General features: G+C 32.0%; 1 protein-coding gene across 3 annotated transcripts in view; it reads left to right on the forward strand.

Annotated features, from left to right (window-relative positions):
• LOC110093496 (vacuolar protein sorting-associated protein 41 homolog) overlaps positions 1 to 22430 on the forward strand; it is an 80958-nt gene that overhangs the window by 27846 nt on the left and 30682 nt on the right. For 2 of the 3 annotated variants that reach the window (XM_028694633.1, XM_020818402.2), the window contains exons 5-6: positions 19827 to 19959; positions 20070 to 20160. In XM_028694633.1, the coding sequence (XP_028550466.1) occupies positions 19827 to 19959; positions 20070 to 20160 (224 nt within the window). The remainder of the gene's footprint in view (positions 1 to 19826; positions 19960 to 20069; positions 20161 to 22430) is intronic. The other variant, XM_020818403.2, reaches the window with a different exon arrangement.

Raw genomic sequence — 22430 nt, forward strand, 5'->3', positions numbered from 1 at the left:
GAATTGAACTGTCAAAATGGAGGGAGTTCCCTAAGTCCCCACAGTCGGAAACTCTATTATGCTTATTCTACTCCCTCCTAGTACTATAAAAAGTGCAACAGGTTTTAGTCAATTCTCTCCAAACACTCTCCCCAATTCATAAAGGGCACTCTCATGACTTTTTGATGTTAGTGAACATGTCTCACAGATGATTTAAACCTCTCTCTTCAAAATTATTCCTTATCCTAACATTATGTTGAGGAAACCACTTGAAATCTTTTTTGGTTAACATACGCAAAGTAAAAGATGCTATTAGTCATAGTATAAAAAATGTGTATTTATTATAATTAGTACCAATGTACCACAAATTCTCGGAACCATATATCTCGAACATCCTATAGTATTTTCTTCTAAGAAAGATAATAAGCATCTTATTTACTCCTTATGATGCTCTTGATCTTATGTGTGGGATGTCTGAACGGATTAAAACTATAATACATATTTAAATTTGTATATCAATGTATGTTTAACATCATAATTTTTTTTTAAAATTAACATTACAAACTTTTGTCTCATCCTCAGGCTAAAAAAAAACATTATAAACGTAGGTGTCACCATTAGGCTCTATATACATCAGTTCGTCCGCTGCCTCCTCAACCCTCTGCTCAATGTGTAGATGGTCCAGCTTGATGTGATTGCAATTGTGGTGGTTAATAAAAGGGCTATTGGTAAGGAAGATAGGGATATGTAGACGGAATAGTCTGTGATGGTGGTGGAGGGTAATATGGATAAAAGGGGGTGGATAGTGTAGGATCGTAGGATGAGAATTGTGGGTTGGTGTTAGTTGTAGTAGGAAAATGAGTACCTTGGCCTATTGTGGCAACAAGTTGAGTCCTAATTATCTGTGATCAGTTGGTTTTGGCCCTATTGAGCCAGTGGTCAACTTCTTTCGCCTGCCAAAAATATAAATGATGGATTTGCAAGGAGGCTTTTCACCAGATGCCATCTAAATAAAAATATAAGACATTAATTTTACATTGCATATATATTAAAGTTGCACCAAAATGAAAAATTGTACTGAATCATAAATAATCATGAGAAATTGCAATATGTGAAAATTCAAAATATGTAATGGGCGAAAATTAAATTTAATTACAGCAATATGTCCTAAAAGATAAAATTTCTTGTTAAATTATTTTCTAATAAACATGTTTATTATGCTAATTTATAATGAACTATTCTTCACTAGAGGAGGTTTCACTAGATTCTCTTGTCTCTTCATCTACTGACTCATTCATACTAGATTCATTGTTGAAACTTTCAACTTCTTCCCAGTGTGTCTCAGTGATAGGGAATGTGTCCTTTGGTATATCACTGGCAGGTTCTCAAAGATCCAACATCTTATCCTCTTGATATATTGTTTGTATCTTGTCACATTGCTCAACAGTACCTTGCGGTTTGGTCTTGATGATAGCAAGTTAATCTTGTTTTATCTATAAGTCTAGCTGGATATCTAGCATAATAAACTTGACATGCTTGATGTGCTATGACGAAATGATCAAATTTAACTTATCTCCTATTACGCTCCACTTCCATGGTACCATGCATAGAAAGTATCATTGTGCCGCTATTTGGAACTAGATCAAACCACTCGCAGTTCAATAGAAATATCTTATTCTCTTCTTCACTTGAATATTGCAATTGAATAACCTCTTTCAAAATACCATAATAGTCACCTTCACTTTTTACATGAGTATACCTTCTAATATAAATACCACAATTTGTAGTTATTCTTCCCTTAACTCCATAACTAAGCATGAAATCTAAAACCATTGACAAGAAAAATCAGCCATGTATTTACTAGTCGTATTGGTCCCCATGCATGTTCATGTAAGCCTTTATTTAAATCATATTTCAAGGACTATGAACCTAACACATGTAAAAAACCAGTAAGTTTACCTTCACGCAATAGTGGTGGGACATTGCTAACTATCAGAAATCGAATATTATATGGACATATGTATGTTTTAACTCATGTTGGAATTCATCAATAATTATTCTCTTAATGACTTTCGTATTTGTCATCGTCGGGGAACTTACAAACAGTCTATATAGACAAATAATCATTAGGTGGAAAAAAAGCAGCAATAGTTTGTTGAAGACATACATGGAACAAAGTCTTACTCTAAGATATGATCAACTTCTTGACGGTTTAGAAGCACATACAACGTTGTAGCCTTAATCTCTATATCAATCAGATGTCTAGTTGTTCCAGATGGCTTTCCATGACTAGTAAATATTGATAATGTTGATTGATGCCTACATTCCTTGTTAACTTCTATGTTACGTCCAATCTTTGTTCTAAAACTTTTAATATGCTGTTCGAAGTAGTAGGAATAAAAATGAGTTGTCTCTTGTGTGAGATAGGCTTCACATATCAATCTTTTTTTCTTTTATAGGATATCAAGTTGTTATCCTATTGCCCACATGTAAAACATTACCAACTATAACACATAACATGATATTTCTTAATCTCATTTTTTTTGGCAATATAAAACATTTAAAAATATAAATTATTCATCATGAACAAGCTAATCGATACTATGCATCAACATATATAATCTATAATTGCTAGATGTCCCAATTTGGTAATAAAACATTTTATTAAGGCATTAACATATAATACTTCAAATATACATTTTGCATAATTTATAATTGATTTATAATCATTTAATCATTAATGGTAGGATATCAAATATATAATTTACAATATGAAGAATTATATAATACATAGCTCGCATATAAATCTAAAATATTTGTACGAATTGACGTGCATAAGAATAAAACACACTTCTTTCTGAATTAGAGATTGTATATCTTACGTCAAAGATTCTACACATTGGTTACTATGAAACATTGATCTTTTATATACAATATAAGTAACGTAAATTTCTCATATAATAAAAATTTCTTACTTACCAATTTAAAAATCTAAAACAAATTAACTTCAAAATAATATTTTACCTTATGACGATTTATGTGCCTAAAGCTCTCAAGCCCGCCAACCTCAATTTGAAGTTGGTTTGCTATAAAAGATTAGGAAAAGATAAAATTTGGCTGCATCATCTTCAAATGTCAACTATACTCCCCTTTCTTGGTGCAGTGGGCAGGCCCAAGCTATTTGTAGATGCCTCTTATGACAGGAAAATGTCAGGAGGCTATCATAATTTTGATAGAACGATCTTAAAAGAATAATCAAATACATGCATCATGAACATAAACAAATAATCAACTACAAAATTATGAAAATATAAACCAAAAATGAAATTTAAAAAATGGGGACGGAGTTGCATATAGAACTAGATAAGAAATTAATTTATCAGTGACTTGTAGAGAACATGACAGCTTGCCTATGATCATGAACAGAACCTCCCTAGACTTCTGAAGCCCTCACAAAAAAACTTAGAACTTTTAAGAAATTGCACATTGAACCTAAATAAAAATTGCACATTGAATCGAAATGACAAAATGAACTAGGGTGTGCGCTTATTTATAACAAGCACATTTGGAAAGGCATTGAGAAGCGTGTAAGCACATCGAAAGGCACATAAGTACGTTGAAAATCATGCAAATACACTAAATGCATTGATAAGCAAGTAAGTGCATTGTGTAGGCACATAAAAAAATGCGCATGCATATTGAGAATAACGAAAATGTACATCATCTAAAAAAATGCACATCATTTAAAAAAAATCAAGTTTTATAGTCAACTTTCTTATATGTGCTTCAACCTAATGCATCAAACTCCTTAACCTCATGTCTGAGAACATTACATGGGGGAGAAATACGTTGAACTCAAATTTGACCTAATCCTCTATATGCAAATTGGTTGAGTTCATAAGATCGAAAGCAATAAAATGAAAGTATTTAAAACCCCGATGTTGGTTTTGTTGGAAAAAAATATCAACTAGAGAGGACTTTATTTTAAAATCCTCCTAGATCATTTTGGGGCTCTATCTAGACAAAGATATAAATTTTAAATAATTATAGAATTCAAAATATATCAAGTGAAATTTCATCTAAAATATAAAGAAAAATATATCTGTCATCCATAAATATTTATTGAGGGCGATTAATTTAAGAATAATCTCAACTTGTAAAGAGCTAATGTTTATTGAGTATATTTCTATATTCACCCCTAAATGATCTATTATCAGTAAAGTTGTGACTTGTGTCATTAAACCAATGATTTTACTATCAAATGACATAACAGACAAACGACTATTATTGGAACACTTTGATTGGGCGGTTTAGTCGTAAAATGGTATAATTATATTGTAGTCATGACGAATGCTTGTAAGTTCTTTAATGTCTTAGAAGACCTTGAGTAATGAATCATATAATACATTTTATAGGATATACAACTCTCTGTTAGCTTAGGTTAATTTAACTATATCCTCTTTAGACGAACATCCAACCTAATATCTAAAAGATTTTTTTTGGACAAAGCAATTCATGGCTGTTGAAAATAATATTTTGATTAGGTTAGGTCAAATTCATTCTATCAAAAGACTTTTAGTTTACCCAAAGCAATAATCTACAGAGGTGGCCACATTCACTTCTGTGCTATCAACCAAAGAAAAAAACAAGAAAAATTAATATAAACTGAATAATTGGAGATTGCTATCTCAAAAAATTTTGAAAATGTTGTAGCATCTTGAAGGAGTTCATGGTGTTAAGTGGAAATCTCCGCATGAACCAGTACTTGAGTGAAAAGGAAAGGCAATATTGGGGGCTTCTACTTCATATTGTTAATTGAAAATAATTTAAATCAGCTAGCTTATCATGGTTTGGTCAACCTTTATTAGGTACGTTAAAAAATAAAAGGCTGGAACAAGTTACTAAGCAGATCAATGATCCCTTATCGAGGAATTGGTGGAAAATTTGAGGTTAATTGTGACTGCTCTTTTGTCATCCAGAAGACATGAAAATAAAGCTTATATGTTTTTCAATTTGAATGATCAACGACCTATCTCACTAGTTTTCGAATGATCAACGACCTATCTCCATGGTTGGTGGTATGTACTTAAAGAAATATTGCATAATGACTAAATCAAAAAGTATTGTACCTAAAATTTTCTACTGTAATACAATTATCTTCTTTATGTACATGAGCATGTATATTTAAAGTTTCTCAAAACACTTGTAATTTAAGAACAAGTTACTAAGCAGACCAATGATCCTTTATCGAGGAATTGGTGGAAAATTTGAGGTGAATTGTGACTGCTCTTTTGTCATCCAGAAGACATGAAAATAAAGTTAGATATTTTTCAATTTGAATGATCAACGACCTATCTCACTAGTTTTCGAATGATCAACGACCTATCTCACTGGTTAGTGGTATGTACTTAAAGAAATATTGCATAATGACTAAATCAAAAAGCATTGTACCTAAAATTTTCTACTGTAATACAATTATCTTCTTTATGTACATGAGCATGTATATTTAAACTTTCTCAAAACACTTGTAATTTAAGAATGTGCTTCTTGACCCCCCCAATTTATTTTAGTTTTACACTTAAAGCTTGTTAAAATCTCGACGGTGGGCTTTTTCTATTTAATATTTGAAGATCATAAATTTTTTTATGAGACATGGTGCTTTTTTAAATATTTAATTGGTTGAAAACATTCTTACATTGAGATCTTCAAATAAATATTTAAAATTTTTAATAATGTGTGTTATCTAATCATACAAGCTTTAGAAGTAGGCCAATACCTTCAATTAAATGCATGTATGAGGATTCCAAAAGTTGGAGGTTCATCTTCTCAATTCACCAATATTTTGAAAATCAAGTGAAAAGACTTCATTGTCTGATAATCTCAACAAGCCAAGCTAGAGAATTGTAAGCTTCCATAGTAGGACTAAATGGGTGTATAAGGCTAAACTCAACAAGCCTAAATATGGTTGATTTGTTGGCAGTTTTATGTACTCATTAAGCTATAAGCAATATCAAAGTAAGGGAACCTCCACTACATTAGACAAACGACAAGATAGCTTTCAAGTCCTAAGATGCAACGACAAGAGATCTTTCATAGTAGGAAACACATGTACATAAGATTTTTTCGATTGGCCTGTGGGTAAACTTAAAGTGGAGGAGATAAGCTTCATTCAATAAAACATATATGCATTCACACAAAAGATTTACAAATATACAAATTTTATGACCTTGAAAACTTGGAAGATGACTCTAAGTCTACAAACTTCAACAATCTTGGTTGAAAAGCACAACTCTCCATGGCTCAAGTCTAAGGCTCGAGTGGGTGTAAAAGCTCAAACTCAGCAAGCTTAAATATGACAAAGTACTCGATAGCTTCACTTTATGATCCATAATAAATGTCATAATAAGGGAACCCGTCTTCATTAGTTTGATAACAGAAGTTGTCAAAATTTCAGCTTATTTGTTCAAGTAGCTCAGGATAAAAGGTTCTTCATAATTAGTTGAAGTATTAATGTAACAAAAGAATAATGATGCACACTTAACAAGGTACTAAGTTGAGTTTGATATTATTATCAAGTTAAGATATCAACTTCCTTTGACGGCAACAACAACAATAATATCAAGTCTTTATCCCACTACATCTGGTCGGCTACATGTATCTTTTTTCTCCATTGTGTTTTGTTAAGAGTCAAATTCTTATTTAAGTTTAATGAAGAAAAGGTCACTTCGAATAGTTTCTAACCAAGTTTTTTTGGTCTACCTCAACTTTTCTTATCATAGGCCAAATCCAATCCGTCTTCTCTCCTAACTGGGTCATTGGAAGGCTGATGTTTTATGTGTCTAAACCATCTAAGGAAATCTCTCTAATCTTATCTTCCACTGGTGCTTCTCTATACTTTTCACGTATATACTTGTTTTGTATTGTCTGTAGGAGTGAAGCCACTCATCGACTTGAGCATCCACATCTCTGCAACACTTTACTTAATTTTATGCTTCTATTTTAATAGTCAATATTTTGTGCCATAAAGCATTACAGACCTCACCACCATCTTATAGAATTTTCTCTTAAGTTTGATGGGTACTTTTCTAATCACACAATAGACCCGATACATTCGTCCCCTTTAACTATCCAACTTGAATTCTACTAATAATAATCTTATTTATTTCACAATCACTTTGAGTAATAGATCCATTATATGTAAAATTTATATTCTTATTAATGTCTTAATCTCCCAAAGTCACAATCTCTCCACTATATCTATTAGTACTAAAATTACACTTAATGTATTTAATTTTAGATCTACTTAAACGAAAACCATTAAACTCTAAGGTTAACCTCCATCATGCAAGTTTTCCTTCAACTACCTCTCTATTCTTATGAACTATAAGAATATTATCAGCAAAAAACATATACTAAGGTACTGTCATGACCTGACCCTGTAAGATCGTATAAACGAGGCGGGAACAGATGATAGACAACAATTTAAAATATAATTATCAAATAACATTAAATATTAACATAAGTAACATCCAACAATTTATAAAGAGCCACTAAAACTTCAAATTTTCAAAATTTTCATTTATTATCAAAAGAAATTTACAAAGGTGGATTATAAGCTAAGCATGTAAAATTCACCTAAAAAAACATCAAAAGAAATCACTAAAGAACCTGTCATATGACAATCCCCTACGACTGTAAGTAGACCGATGTCTCTCAGCCATCACTTAGCAGTAGGTTCTCCTTAAAATTTTTCCAAAAATAGGGAGTGACTTAACACTCAGTAGGTAACAAGTAACTCTTCTAAATTTAATTACAAAATAAAGGAGATCAATATGCATGAACAACTAATAAACTAATGAAGTATACCATATAGTGTTATGCAAATGTAACAACAACAACAACAACATCAAGCCTTTATCCCACTACGTGGGGTCGGCAACATGAATCCTTTTTCTCGTTTGTGTCCTATTAAAGGTCAAATTCTTGTTTAAATCTAATAAAGAAAGGCCATTCCTAATATTTTCTAACCGTTGATAATATCCCCATCTATTTCACCATCACTCTGAACAATAGATCCAAGATATCTAAAATGTGTACTCTTATTAATGACTTGATCGCCCAAAGTCACAATCCCTTCAGTAGGTCTATTACTACTAAAATTACACTCCATATATTTCTGTTTTAGATCTACTCAAGCGAAAACCTTTAGACTCTAAGGTTGACCTCCATAATTCAAGTTTACCTTCAACTCCCTCTCTAGTCTTGTCAACAAGAAGAATATCATCATTAAAAAGCATACACCAAGGTACATCCTCTTGCAAATGTCTAGTGAGAACATCCATGATTAAAGCAAAATGTTATGGGCTTAAGGCTGATCCTTGATGTAGCCCAACCGAAATAGGGAAATACTTAGTCAAACCACCTTGTGTTTGAACACAAGTAATAGCTCCTGCATACATATCTTTAATGATTTGAATATAGGCATTATTGACTCCTTTCTTTTCAAGAACTCTCCATAGCACTTCTCTTGGAACTTTATCATATGCTTTTTCCAAATCAATAAATATCATATGTAGATCCTCCTTATTTTCTCTATATTTCTCCATCAAACCTCTTAATAAATGTATGGCTTCCATCGTTGACCTACCTGACATGAATCCAAATTGATTTTGAGAAACATTAGTATCCCGCCGCAACCTATGCTCAATAACTCGCTCCCATAGTTTTAAAGTATGACACATTAACTAATTCCTCTATAATTCGCACAATCTTGTGCATCACCTGTATTGTTAACATTGTATCTATTTCTATATGACTTCCTTTGTGAACAATTTTCTTTTCATATATTTATTATTTCTTTCATTTCATGCCTTTCAAATTTGTATGCATATGTTTTTATCTTATTTGTATCGTATAACCTATACTGGAGTACCAAAAATTATACTGATCAGGTACACATATATAATGACCATATTATTTTCCTTTACCATTTTCCCTGAAGAGTCTTATTCCTCCAAAGAGCTATATTGTACCAATACATCATATTAGTACTCCGCCTCAACATGCACAATTCTACATACATAAATTTTTCATAAGATAGGTGATTCACATACATCAATCATTTGTTTCTAATCATTATATGTTTTATGCAAGTCTACATGATGGATCATTTTGAATTAAATGTGAAACTCCTACATATGCAAATAATTGCTAAACATGAAAATAAACATACCAATATACTATGCTCATATAAAATAAAAGGATCTAACATCTTATTCTAATGTTCATACACATTACAATACATTTGCCAATGTACTATGCTCATATAAAATAAAAGATTTAACATATTATTCCAATGCTAAAGCACATTACAATGTATTCAATTTGGAAAAGAGTTGAAAAGAATATCAAATTTAGAGAATTACAGGCACCTACCTCAATATGTGTGAAATTCTTCTTTTACCCTTGCAATGATCTTTCTTTAATAATTCGTTTTCCAAAACCTAAAAAATGTAATTTGATCATCCAATATCAACCTTAATTCATGTTCATTAACATGCTCGATTAACCATAATTCATGTTTATTAAAAGAACATTTTATTATTCTTAACATAAAAGAAATCATTAACATATACCTAAATAAATGTCTACTCTTAATTCTTTTGCATTAATTGTCATGAATGTCATTAACATATATTATGGTTATTAACATAATCCTTAAGTTAACATTAGCATAAATTCTTAATTCTCATTATAAAGTTTTCAGTTATCATATACATGAATCCTTAATTCATTTTAACCTTAACTGTAATTATAATTGTCATCATAATTATTTTCGGATTTAAATTAATCCTAATTTTATAAAGTCCAAATTTTTGTCCAAATCCAAGATTTACCCTTTCTATCACTTTATAATTACATTATACTTAAATAATTTAATTTAAATTGATATGAAATTTGGTTTTCTTCTAAAACCCTATATTTGAAATTCTAATTTCCTTTATTTCCATCACATAATCATTCTAAAACTTCATCTTTACCTAATTAATAATAAGGGCATAAATTTTTTTAGATTATTTAAATTTAAAAATTAGGAAAAATAATATTTTATAAAAAATCTCAAATTTTAACCAATAGAACCTTCCTAAGATCCTTATGAATAATATTTGTTAAAAAATTTTCATGAAAATCAATATTTGGAAAAACCCTAATTTTTGAAACTAAAAAAAATTAGGGGAAAATACAAATTTCTTAATTATAAAATATTTTTAAATCCTCTAACTCTTTTTTTAAGAAAAAATTATGTTTCAATAAAACTTTAATTTTGAAAACTTAGAAATTTTTGTGAAAAATTACATTTTCATGGTTAGAATTATATTCCAATCATTCCCTATCATTTTCTTTGAAAGATTTGAAGTTTTGAACAAAACCGTAAATTGTAATCATGACAAATCTTGGAGAAAAAGAAAGATTTCTAAGTTTAGATTTTACCATTTCTCTTCCTTAATCTTTACCTTTTGATTTCCCCCCTAAAACCGCCTCCGAAAAAGCCGCGGCCTTCGGAATCCTTTTATCCCGCCACCCTTTCCCTCTTTCTCTCGCTCCTTTTCGGCTGAACCAAGGAAGTGGGACCGAAATTATTCATTCCCTTGGCTTATGAGGGCAGTGGGGGAGGAGGGGTGTCCAAAATGACCCATGTTCCCCTCATTCCTTCATTCCTCTTAAGATTTAGAATGGGTTTTAAACTAATTATGCCCTTAGTAATCTTCAGCAATTTTTATCTCTCAAACCATGCATAATTTACCCTAAGTTCTTTATATCAAAATGATTAAAATATTGCGCAGAATTTTATAGAATTTATTTCGTCTAATTACGACAGCTTCAAAAATCTATCTTATTTTTGTCGTGGCGCATCGAAATGCATGCGGTGCAAAAATTTGACATTTTTTGGTTTTACGGGTTTTACAATTCTCCCCTCCAAATAAAAATTTCGTCCTCGAAATTAAAACAAGAGGGACAAGGTATATCTTAAACAAAGAGACGAGGATAACATTTTCTTATTTCTGATTCTTTCTTCTATGTAGCATCCTTCTCAGACCCATGCTTCCATAGAACTTGACAAAAGGTATGTCTCTGCTTCAGAGTTGCTTCACACTAAACTCCGAAATACGGTTTGGCTCTTTTATATACGTAAGATCTGACTGTATGTCCATATATTCTGTTATGACTTTAGAAGGATCATCTGATACGATCTTTCTTAGGGAAGAAATATGAAACACAATGTACAACATACATGTTAGCTGGCAAAGCCAATCGGTAAGCCACTTTCCCAATCCAAAACGTAGTACATCTTTCATAGGCCTAATCTTGATAAAAACAAATCTCTCACATTGAATTCCACAGAGCGGTGCTTATCATCATAGCACTTCTTCTGCCTATCTTATACTACTTGCAGCCTATCTCTGATAATTCTGATTTTGTTAGTAGCATCATCAACTAAATCACAACCAATCACTTTCCTTTCTCTTGCTTCATCCCAACATAAGGGTGTTCTACATTTCCTTTCATAGAGTACTTCGTAGGGAGCCATTCCTATCCTAGCTTGAAAATTGTTGTTATAATTGAACTCTATCAAAGGAATGGGAGATTTCCAGCTTCCACCAAAATCAAGAACATACAATCTAAGCAAATCTTCAAAAGCTTGTATATTCCGCTCAGATTGTCCATCAGTCTTCGGATGGAATGCTGTACTAAAGGTCAATATGGCACTCATAGCCTCTTGAACCTTCCTTCAAAGTCTAGAGGTAAATCTACCATTACAATCAGATGTTATGGACTTTGGTACACCATATAGGCGAACAATCTCTGCCATATACAACATCGCGAACTTCTCAACTGAGTCGGTTTGTCGAATAGGCAAGAAGTGAGCAGACTTCGTAAGCCTATCAATGATAACTCAAATAGCGTCATGACCCTATCGAGATCTCGATAAACCTATCACGAAATTCATAGCAATATCATCCCATTTCCACTCTGGAATCTACAAAGGTTGAAGTAATCCACCTGGCTTTTGATGTTCAACTTGACTACTTGACAAGTGGCACACTTCGCAACATAATTAGGCATGCTCCTCTTTAACCCAGGCCACCAAAATAAACCCTTTAGGTCTTGATACATCTTGTTGCTACTTGGATGAATCGTATAGCCAGAGCGATGAGCTTCCTAGAGAACATCCCTCTTCAAGTCATCTACATTTGGCACACAAACTTTGCCCTTTTACCACAAGATCATCTTCATCAATTGTAAAATCCTCTTCATGACCTGCTTTTACCAATTCAATAACCTTCATAAAATCAAGATCCCTCAACAAGGCTTCAGCTATCTTACTCTTCAGATCAGACTGCACTATCATCTGACTTAACCATCCTACATTCTCAGCCATAGGAAGTATTACAGACAACTTTAAGCGTTCCATCTCCTCAATCAGCTTCTCCTGTTGGGTCAATATGTAATTCACCTTCACAGGCATCTTCCTTCTTAAGGCATCAGCAACTGTATTTGCTCTTCTTGGATGATACTAAATATCTAGATCATAATCATTAACTAATTCCACCCATCGCTTCTGCCTTAAATTCAGCTCCTTTTGCGAAAAGATATACCTCAAATTTTGGTGATCAGTGAACACTTCACAATGCACCCTATATAGGTAGTGCAAGCTCTAAATATTCAAAGCAAAAACTATTGCAGCAAGCTCTAAATCATGAGTTGGATATTTTTCCTCATGATTTTTCAATTTCCTAGAGGCATAAGCAACTACTTTCCCATACTGCATCAAGACACATCCTAAGTTCTTTTGTGATGCGTCATTGAAAATCTGAAAACCTTCAGCGCTTGAAGGAATAGTGAGGATTGGTGCAGTCATCAAGAGAGTCTTCAACTCTTGAAATGTTTCTTCACACTGACTGTTCCACTCAAACCTCACTGTTTTTTGAGTCATTCTATTCAATGGTGCAGCGATCTTGGAGAACCCTTCAACAAATCTTCTATAATAACTAATTAACCCAAGAAAGCTTCGTACCGTAGTAACAGTCATAGGTTTAGGCAACTCAGCTATTACCTGCACCTTATGCTGATCAACAGTAATGCCTTCATCACTAATCACATGTCATATAAATATCACACTCTTCAGCCAAAACTCACACTTGGTGAATTTGACATACAATTTATTGCCTCTTAAAGTTTGCAACACAGCTTGAAGATGATTAGCATGATATTCTTCATCACAAGAATATATCAAAATGTCATCTATAAAGACAATGACAAAATTGTCGAGCATTGACTTAAAGACCCGATTCATCAGATCCATAAAAGCAGCTTGGGCATTTGTTAGCCCAAAAGGTAACACTATGAATTCGTAGTATCCATACCTTGAGCAGCTGTCTTAGGGATATCATCCTTTTTAATCAATTAACTAATAATAACCATACCTCAAGTCAATCTTGGAAAAGACTATGGCTCCTACGAGCTGATAAAATAAATTATCTATCCTTGACAAATAATACTTGTTCTTAATGGTAAGCTTGTTCAACTTTTTGTAATCAATACAAAGTCGCATGCTACCATCCTACTTCTTAACAAAAAAGAATGGGTGCTCTGCACGGTGAGGTACTTGGGCGAATAAACCCCTTATCCAACAATTCCTGTAATTGGCCCTTAAGCTCTTGCAGTTCTTTAACTGCCATACAATATGGTGCTTTTGAAACAGGCTCAATACCAGACAAAAGATCAACAGAGAAATCAATTTCGCTAATAGGAGGCATTCCAGGCAAAACCTTAGGGAATACATCCGGGAATTCCCTTACCACAACAATCTCATTCAGCTCCGGCACTTGCTTTAAAGTATCCCTCACATGAGCTAGAAAGCTTGGACAACCCTTCAAAATCAAGCTACAATCTTTCAAGGATGATATGATCATAGATGATACACCTCGATCACCCTAAAATACAAGCTTCTCCCCTCCAGGAAACTTGATCTTCTCTACTTTCTTATTTCAATCTATAGAGATGAACTAGCTAGACATCCAATCCATTCATAAAATCACATCGAATTTCAAAAGTGGTAACACAATCAAATCAACATCAAAATTCTTCTCGCAAATAGAAAGCAGTGGTGAACATATACTTTTGGAAATCATATTGGACCCATCAGGTAGCATAACTGAGAGTGTTGTGGGCATATTGTGGATACTAAATGCATGCTCCTTGACAGACTCTTGACTAATAAATGAATGCGATGCTCCAGTATCAAAAAGAACTCTAGTGGGTAAACTTTGAACTTAAATGATACACGTGATCACATTAGGAAATTCTCTGGCCTCTTGTTGTGTGATGGCATAAACCCAAGGTTAAACAACTGGTCTTATAGCAGGCTGACTAGGTGTTGATGTAGAAGACTCGTGTGCTCTAGGCCTACCAACAGCTGGCTGTCTATCAGTACTCTGTTGAGGTGGAGGAGCACTGGACCTCACCTCCCTTGGACCTCTCGGGACATTCCTAGCCATGTGTCTTGGTTGGTGCCATCAAAAGTAGAGCACTGGACCTCACCTCCCTTGGACCTCTCGGGAAATTCCTAGCCATGTGTCTTGGTTGGTGCCATCAAAAGTAGACATTGGTGCCAGAAAGACACTCCTCTCTATGTACCTTGCCACAGATTTTTATCAGACCACTCTTGTCACCACCCGGTCCGGTAAGCTCGTATAAACGAGGCGGGAACGGATGTCAGACAACAATTTTAAAAACATAATTATCAAATAACATTAAATGTTAACATAAGTAACATCCAACAATTTATAAAGAGACTAAAACTTTCAAATTTCCAAAAATTTTATTTATTATCAAAAGAAATTTACAGAGGTGGATTATAAGTTGTCAGTTATCATATACATGAATACTTAATTCATTTTAATCTTAACTGTAATTATAACTATCATTATAATTATTTTCAGATTTAAATTAATTATAATTTTATAAAGTCCAAATTTTTGTCCAAATCCAAGATTTACCCTTTCTATCACTTTATAATTACATTATACTTAAGTAATTTAATTTAAATTAATATAAAATTTAGTTTTATTCTAAAACCCTATATTTGAAATTCTAATTTCCTTTATTTCCATCACATAATCATTCTAAAACTTCATCCTTACCTAGTTAATAATATGGGCATAAAATTTTTTGGATTATTTAAATTTAAAAATTAGGAAAAATGATATTTTGTGAAAAATCTTAAATTTTCACCAATAGAATCTTTCTAAGACCCTTAGGAATAATATTTGTTTAGAAATTTTCATGAAAATTAACATTTGGAAAAATCCTAATTTTTGAATAAAAAAAAATGGGAAAATACAAATTCCATAATTAAAAAATATTTTTAAATCTTTCCTAACACTTTTCTTAAGAAAAAATTAAGTTTCAATAAAACCCTTATTTTGGAAACTTGAAATTTTTTGTGAAAAATTACATTTTCATGGTTAGAATTATATTCCAATCCTTCCCTATCATTTTCTTTGAAAGATTTAAAGTTTTGAACAAAACCCTAAATTGTAATCATGAAAAATCTTGGAGAAAAAGAAAGATTTATATGTTTAGATCTTACCCTTTTACTTCCTTAATCTTTCCCTTTTGACTTCCCCCCTAAAATCGCCACCGAAAAAGCCGTCGGCCGCAAGAATTCCTTGCTCCCGCCGCCCTTTCCCTCTTTCTCTCGCTTCTTTTCGGCCGAACTAAGGAAGGGGGACCGAAAATATTCGGTCCCATGGCTTATGAGGGTGATGGGGGAGGAGGGGTGTCCAAAATGATGCATGCACCCCTCATTCCTTCATTCCTTTTAAGACTTAGAATGGGTTTTAAAGTAATTTTCCCCTTAATAATCTTCGGTGATTTTTATCTCTCATACCATGTATAATTTACCCTAAGTTCTTTAAATCAAAATTATCGAAATTTCACGTAGATTTTTATAAAATTTATTTTGTCGAATTTTGACAACTTCAAAAATTCGTCTTATTTTTGTCATGGCACATCGAAATGCATGCGATGCCTAAAATTGACATTTTCAGGTTTTACAGGTACATCCTCTTGTAAATGTCTTGTCATAATATCCATAACTAAAGCAATAAAATATGGGCTTAAAGTTGATACTCTATGTAATCCAACTGAAATAGAAAAATTACTTGGTCAAATCACTTTGTGTTTGAGCACAAGTAACAACTCTTGCATACATATCCTTAATGAATTTGGATTCATCTTGGATAGGTCTACTCTGGAAGATATATATTTATTAAGAGATTTGATGGAGAAGTATAGAGAGAATAAAGAGGTTATACATATGAGGAAGATATATATTTATTAAGAGATTTGATGGAGAAGTATAGAGAGAATAAAGAGGTTATACATATGATATTTATTAGTTTAGAGTAAGCATATGATAAAGTTCAAAGAGAAGTGCTCTGGAGCAGAAAAGAAAGAAGTTAGTAATGCTTATATTCAATTCATTAAGTATATATATGCAGGAGCTGTTCCTTGTGTCCAAACACAAGGTGGTCTGACCAAGCATTTTCCTATTTCAGTTGGATTACATCATGGATCATCCTTAAGCCCATATCTTTTTGCTTTAGTCATGAGTGTTCTCAGTTCTCACTAGACATTTGCAAGAGATTGTACCGTGATGTATGCTTTTTGCTGATGATATTATTCTTGTTGATAAGACTAGAGAGGGAGTTGAAGGTAAACTTGAATTTTGGAGGTCAACCTTAGAGTCTAAAGGCTTTCATTTGAGTAGATCTAAAACTTAATATATGGAATCTAATTTTAGTAATAATAGTTCTACTGGGGGATTGTGACTTTGAGTGATCAAGATATTAATAAGAGTACACGTTTTAGATATCTTGGATCTATTGTTTAGAGTGATGAGGAAATAGATGGGGATATTATTAGTAGAATTCAAGTTGGATGGTTGAAGTGGAGGAATGCATTGAGCTTGTTGTGTGATAGAAAAGTCCCTCTCAAACTTAAGAGAAAATTCTATATGATGGTGTTTAGACCTCCAATGCTTTATGTGTAGAATGTTGGCCATTAAATGAGAAAAATAATATTAAGTGTTGCAGATATGAGGATGCTCAGGTGGATGAGTGGCTTTACCCTTAAAGATAGGATATGAAATGAGCATATACGTGAAAAGGCTGGAGTAGCTCCAGTTGAAGATAAAATTAGAGAGAGTCGCCTTAGATGGTTTGGTCACATGAAACGACGGCCTTTCGATAACCTGGTTAGGAAAGTAGATTTATTAGATTTGACTTATATTAAGAAGGTTAGAGGTAGACCTAAAAAGACTTGGTTAGAAAAATATTATAAATAACCTTTCTTTTTTAGATTTAAATGAAAATTTAACTTTTAACAGGGCACAATGGAGGAAAAGGATTCATGTAGCTCAATATATTAAGGATTGATGTTGTTGTTGTGTACTCCTCCACCTATCTAACATCGTTTTAGTCTTTAAAAAATATTGAAAAGTGTTATAAGTCAAGAAATTCCTTCATCTTCTAAGCATTTTCACACCTCTATTGGAATATCATCATGTCCAACAACTTTTTCATGCTTCATTTTCTTTAAGCTTTTTTAACATCAATTTTATGAATACGGCGATACTAATAGACATCTATTTTCATTTAGGGTGTTAAAGTCACTAAATCAATCATATTCTCACAATCTTCATTGAAAAGCTTATCGAAATATCTCATCCACTTTTATTAAATATCATCTTCTAATAATAATACTTTTTGATCTTCATCTTTAAGGCACTACACTTGAACTAAATCCTTACTTCTTTTCTCTATATTTAACTAAATTTTATATACATCTTTCTCCCTCTTTATACTTTTCAATTTTCTAAGCTTTTATATTCAAAACATTTTTTATAACAAAATTGTTAATTATCTTTTTTTGCACATTTTGATTCTACTACCAACTACTTTTACAATTGGGGGATTTTCCTTTTGATACTCCAAGCACATTCTTTACAATATTTATAATATTATTAGTTATGTTTTTTCGTATAACATTAGCTTCCGCATGCATAGTCAAAATTTTAATATTTTAAATCTTACTCTCAAAATATTTTTGTTTGTTAAATGCCTAAATCTAATTCTAGGACAATATTTTATTTTTCATATTTTGCCCTTTTCTCTTAAAGTTTAAAACTAATAAGTAATATTATGTACATAAACTTTCACTCAGAATAACTTTACTATATATTTAATCTAAGCTATTTATTTTTCTTATAAGAAAATAGTCAATTAGATTTTTATTATATCCATTTTTATAAATAATGAGATGCTCCTCACCGTTTTCAAATAAAGTATTAGCAATTACAAAATTATAAGCTAGAGCAAAGCATAAATCAACTTCTTTTGATAAGTTTAAAAAAGCATAAAGCAAAAATTGAGTGAATCTTTCTTCTTTATGGAGTCTTACAAATTATAAAGTATGGGATCGTAGAAGTTATCCTGAAGTCTAATGAAAGTTTGAGGCTAACTCATGAATTTTTTCATTGGCAAGTCCATCAAAGCTATGAGATAGCTAATGTGAAAGGATTAAGAATCATTGGTATGTCAAGCACCATTGGCATGCATATTGGCACATCATTTTTTTAATATATATTAGTACATGATAAGCCTTTACGCGCATCGATTGTCTAACTTTAAATGTCTACATAGCATGGGGAACAAGTCCGTGGGAGATACCTTAGCATCTGGAATTAAAAGGTCTGAGACCTCACCATTTTAATATCTTCAAAGATAGTGGGCCTGATTACAGCTGTCATTTTGGGCTTGAATGACATCACTTCTGGAATTAGAAGTTGCTGTGGCGTGTTAACTAGTTAGCTGAAGGAGAGAAGGTTTTACATGGCAAGTAAGTTTGTGCTTGCTTGCCAGAGAGGGTATTCCCGTGTAGCTAGGAGATTATTCGCTTGTCCACATTTGTTGAAAAGTGGCCTCTCCTGGTGCAGCTTGATCATCATCCTATCCATCTATTATTAAATTAGAAGAGAGCTTAAATAAACATGAATTGACTAGAATAAAAATGAAGATATAAAAAAATAAAAGGCAAAAGGAAGAGTGTAGTGATGTTAGCTTTGTCCATATTAGCTTGTGAGTGCTGTGAAGATATCTCTGAACTCAGGAAATCCATAGCAATCGCACTTGGTGCTCATATCCTCATTCACCACGCTCCATGTTTTTTTGAAAAAGATAGCCTTACCCATGTCAGCCAAGTATAGCTCACCCCTATTTTGTTATTTGAAGGAGCTAAGAGAAACTTAGACCTAGTGCCAAATCTAAGCAAGTGCACCCGCACCAATTCAACAAAATACATCATGGTCTCTAGAGCTATTGAAACAGTCAAATATTATATTAGAGTAAGATGTAGTATTACTCTTATTTAATACATGTGGCTAGGAAAATTGAAGTGCTGAGTTATTCCGGCAAAAAAATTATGCTGCATAACTTGCTTTTTGAAAAAGCTTTTTTGTAGAATTAACAATTGGAGTATTGTACTACTTTTACGTTCTTTCAATTTTCATATGCTCGCAAGATGTTATTGTTGTTCGTGTATGCGTTTTAGCTTGATGCTATAAAATTTAGTCTCTTGCTTGCTTGTTGCACTTAAATGTCACTCTTCTTTTAAAACCTTCGAGAATTTAATTTCTATCATTCTGAGGCAAATGCTTAGTCTTATGGAAAAACCTGAGTTTTGTAGAATTGTAATCACGTAGAGAACAAAATCTAATATAGGGAACTGCACAAAGGCCAGAAGTACGGATTGTGACATGGAAAAATGAAGAACTTACAACTGATGCTCTCCCTGTGCACGGTTTTGAGCATTACAAAGCTAAGGATTATGCGCTAGCTCATGCTCCATTCACAGGTTTTGTTATCTATTTTTTCACAATCTATTGTGCTTTTGTTATATCAGGTTTTAGCTGTATAGGAGTTCTGGCAGTGACTTAAACAATCTCTTGATTATTTTTCTTGTAGGAAGCAGTTATGCTGGTGGTCAGTGGGCTGCTGGTGATGAACCATTGTATTATATTGTTTCTCCTAAAGATGTTGTTATTGCAAGGCCTAGGTCAGTGATGCAACATTGACATTGTTGTCTTTCTTGATTTTGTTTCTGGTCTTGCTTTAATCAACCTCTGAAGATCTTTAATCAATCTCTGACGATCTCAGTTAAATTTAATGTTAATATGGTATCCTGGAAATTTCCTAATCTGTTTTAAAATTAATGCAATTTGCTCTACTCTAATGTGAATGAAAAGGGCTAAAGATTGTTTTATGTTCTTCAGAAAAAGATGTTTTCTGCTTCTGTTATAGATTCTAGTTTTTTTATTTCATACAAGGGGTTGAACATTATATCTATAAGTGTAAATAGCCGAATCGACAACCATCTATTCTGTTATCTGGTGTTGAAGAAGATGAAGAGAGAGGTCGATTCTGCTCCATAAATGAAGATGAAGAGTGTGTGCACCGATTTTGTCAATCAATTTGTTGCTTCGTGTTGAGAAAACGAGGGATTGTGTTGATTCCTTTGCATGAAGACGAAGAGCTCTCGTTCATTTTAAATTTGAAAAAGGTGGATACGAGGAGAGACCGAGAGAGAGAGAGAGAGAGAGAGAGAGAGAGAGAGAGAGAGAGAGAGAGAGAGAGGACCTGTGAGCGAGCCACCAAGCTGAGGCAAGCTTCATTTGTTTTCATCACATGCAAGAAAGATAGTGGGCTAGAGCAACGTCGGCCTGAGCAACTCGAGGAGGGTTTTGTTGCTTTCGAAAGAGGGCGAAAGGCATGCACTATAACGACTAGAGAGGTGTGGGATAGGCTTGTTTTTTATTTTATGTATAATAAAATAAATTAATTTGAGTTTGTATTTTTAGAAATTAGTATTAGTATTTTAAGGAGGAAGAAGAAGAAAATGAGAAGAATTATATTTATGAGATTTTTGTGAAATATTGAGTAAAGTTATATAACTAAAATAATAGAAATTAATTCATTATATGAGTATACAATATATACATAATGAGAGAGAGAAAGGATATTTTAAAATTAAATAATATATGAAATTTAAATTGGAAAATTAAATTATCTTTATGTTAAGTAACAAATAATATTTAAGCGGAAAATTTTAAATATCAAGTATGAAAATATAAAAGCGATTTATCATTTTGGCAATAAGAAAGTTTTTTTTATATTGATATTAAATTTATATATTCTTAATTAGTTTTTATTGCATTCAAAATTTGTATTTATCATTCACTGTTTAAATGATTGATCTTAGAATAGATGATAATTAGCATGTTATGTTTCAAATTACTTATTATATGTAAAATTATTGAATGATATATGAGTAAAATGATTAGGTAGAAATGATTGCATGTGCTTGTTGATTGATGGAATATGCCTCTTATAGTACTAACAAGAGATGCAATATATTCGATTCTATAAAATGGAGAAGGTTTTGAAAAGTGAAATGAAAAAGAGAGTACTTTAATTGGTACTAAGTAGACATTTATTATGATGGTTGTATTAGTTACAGAAAATAATAGAACATGGCATGTATGATATATATGCATAATGTATTACTTATAGTCATATTCTTTTCAAAATAAAATTATTATTAAATAAAGTTACTTTATTTCATATTTTATAATAAACATGCATATTGTTCAGAATAATATTTTATTATTGTTAATTTTAAAGCAAGATGTGCATATTGAGTGGTATTATAACTCATCCCTAATATATGCAAATGTATTCATGTATCATTTGAATGGTTTAAATGAGTGAGAGAGGAGAAAATATATATGTAAATGCAACACTCTGACAGAGAGGTATTTATTTGAAATAGTTATAATATTCTTCATTAAATACATTTGAATTTTTTTTGGATATTTTACTAAATAAAAATTAGTTGTTATTAGAAATATTTGTTACTAAAATTTTTAAATAACTTTCCAACCATATGCCTCCGCCTCAATAATTTGAGCCTCCAATCTGATCGGGTCGTGATTAAAGTGGTATCCAAGTCAATTGCTATCTTAGGAAATATGAATCAGAGTGAAATATTCATAAGAATGATTAATGAAAATTATTCATGAAAAATTTAGATATTCGATTAAATAGTATGTTAACTGTAGTGACTAGAGAGCGGTGTGGGATAGGTTTGTTTTTTAATGTAATAAAATTATTTAATTTGAGTTATTTATTTTTAGAAATTGGTATTTATTTTTAATAGTCAAGAGAAAAAAATGAGATGAATTCATTATTTATGAGGTATTTTTGAAATTTTGGGTAAAGTTATATAATTAAAAAAGAAATTAATTTATTATAAGATATTTATATTGA

Source organism: Dendrobium catenatum, unplaced genomic scaffold (genome assembly GCF_001605985.2).
Source record: "Dendrobium catenatum unplaced genomic scaffold, ASM160598v2 fragScaff_scaffold_525, whole genome shotgun sequence".
Classification (NCBI taxonomy): domain Eukaryota; kingdom Viridiplantae; phylum Streptophyta; class Magnoliopsida; order Asparagales; family Orchidaceae; genus Dendrobium; species Dendrobium catenatum.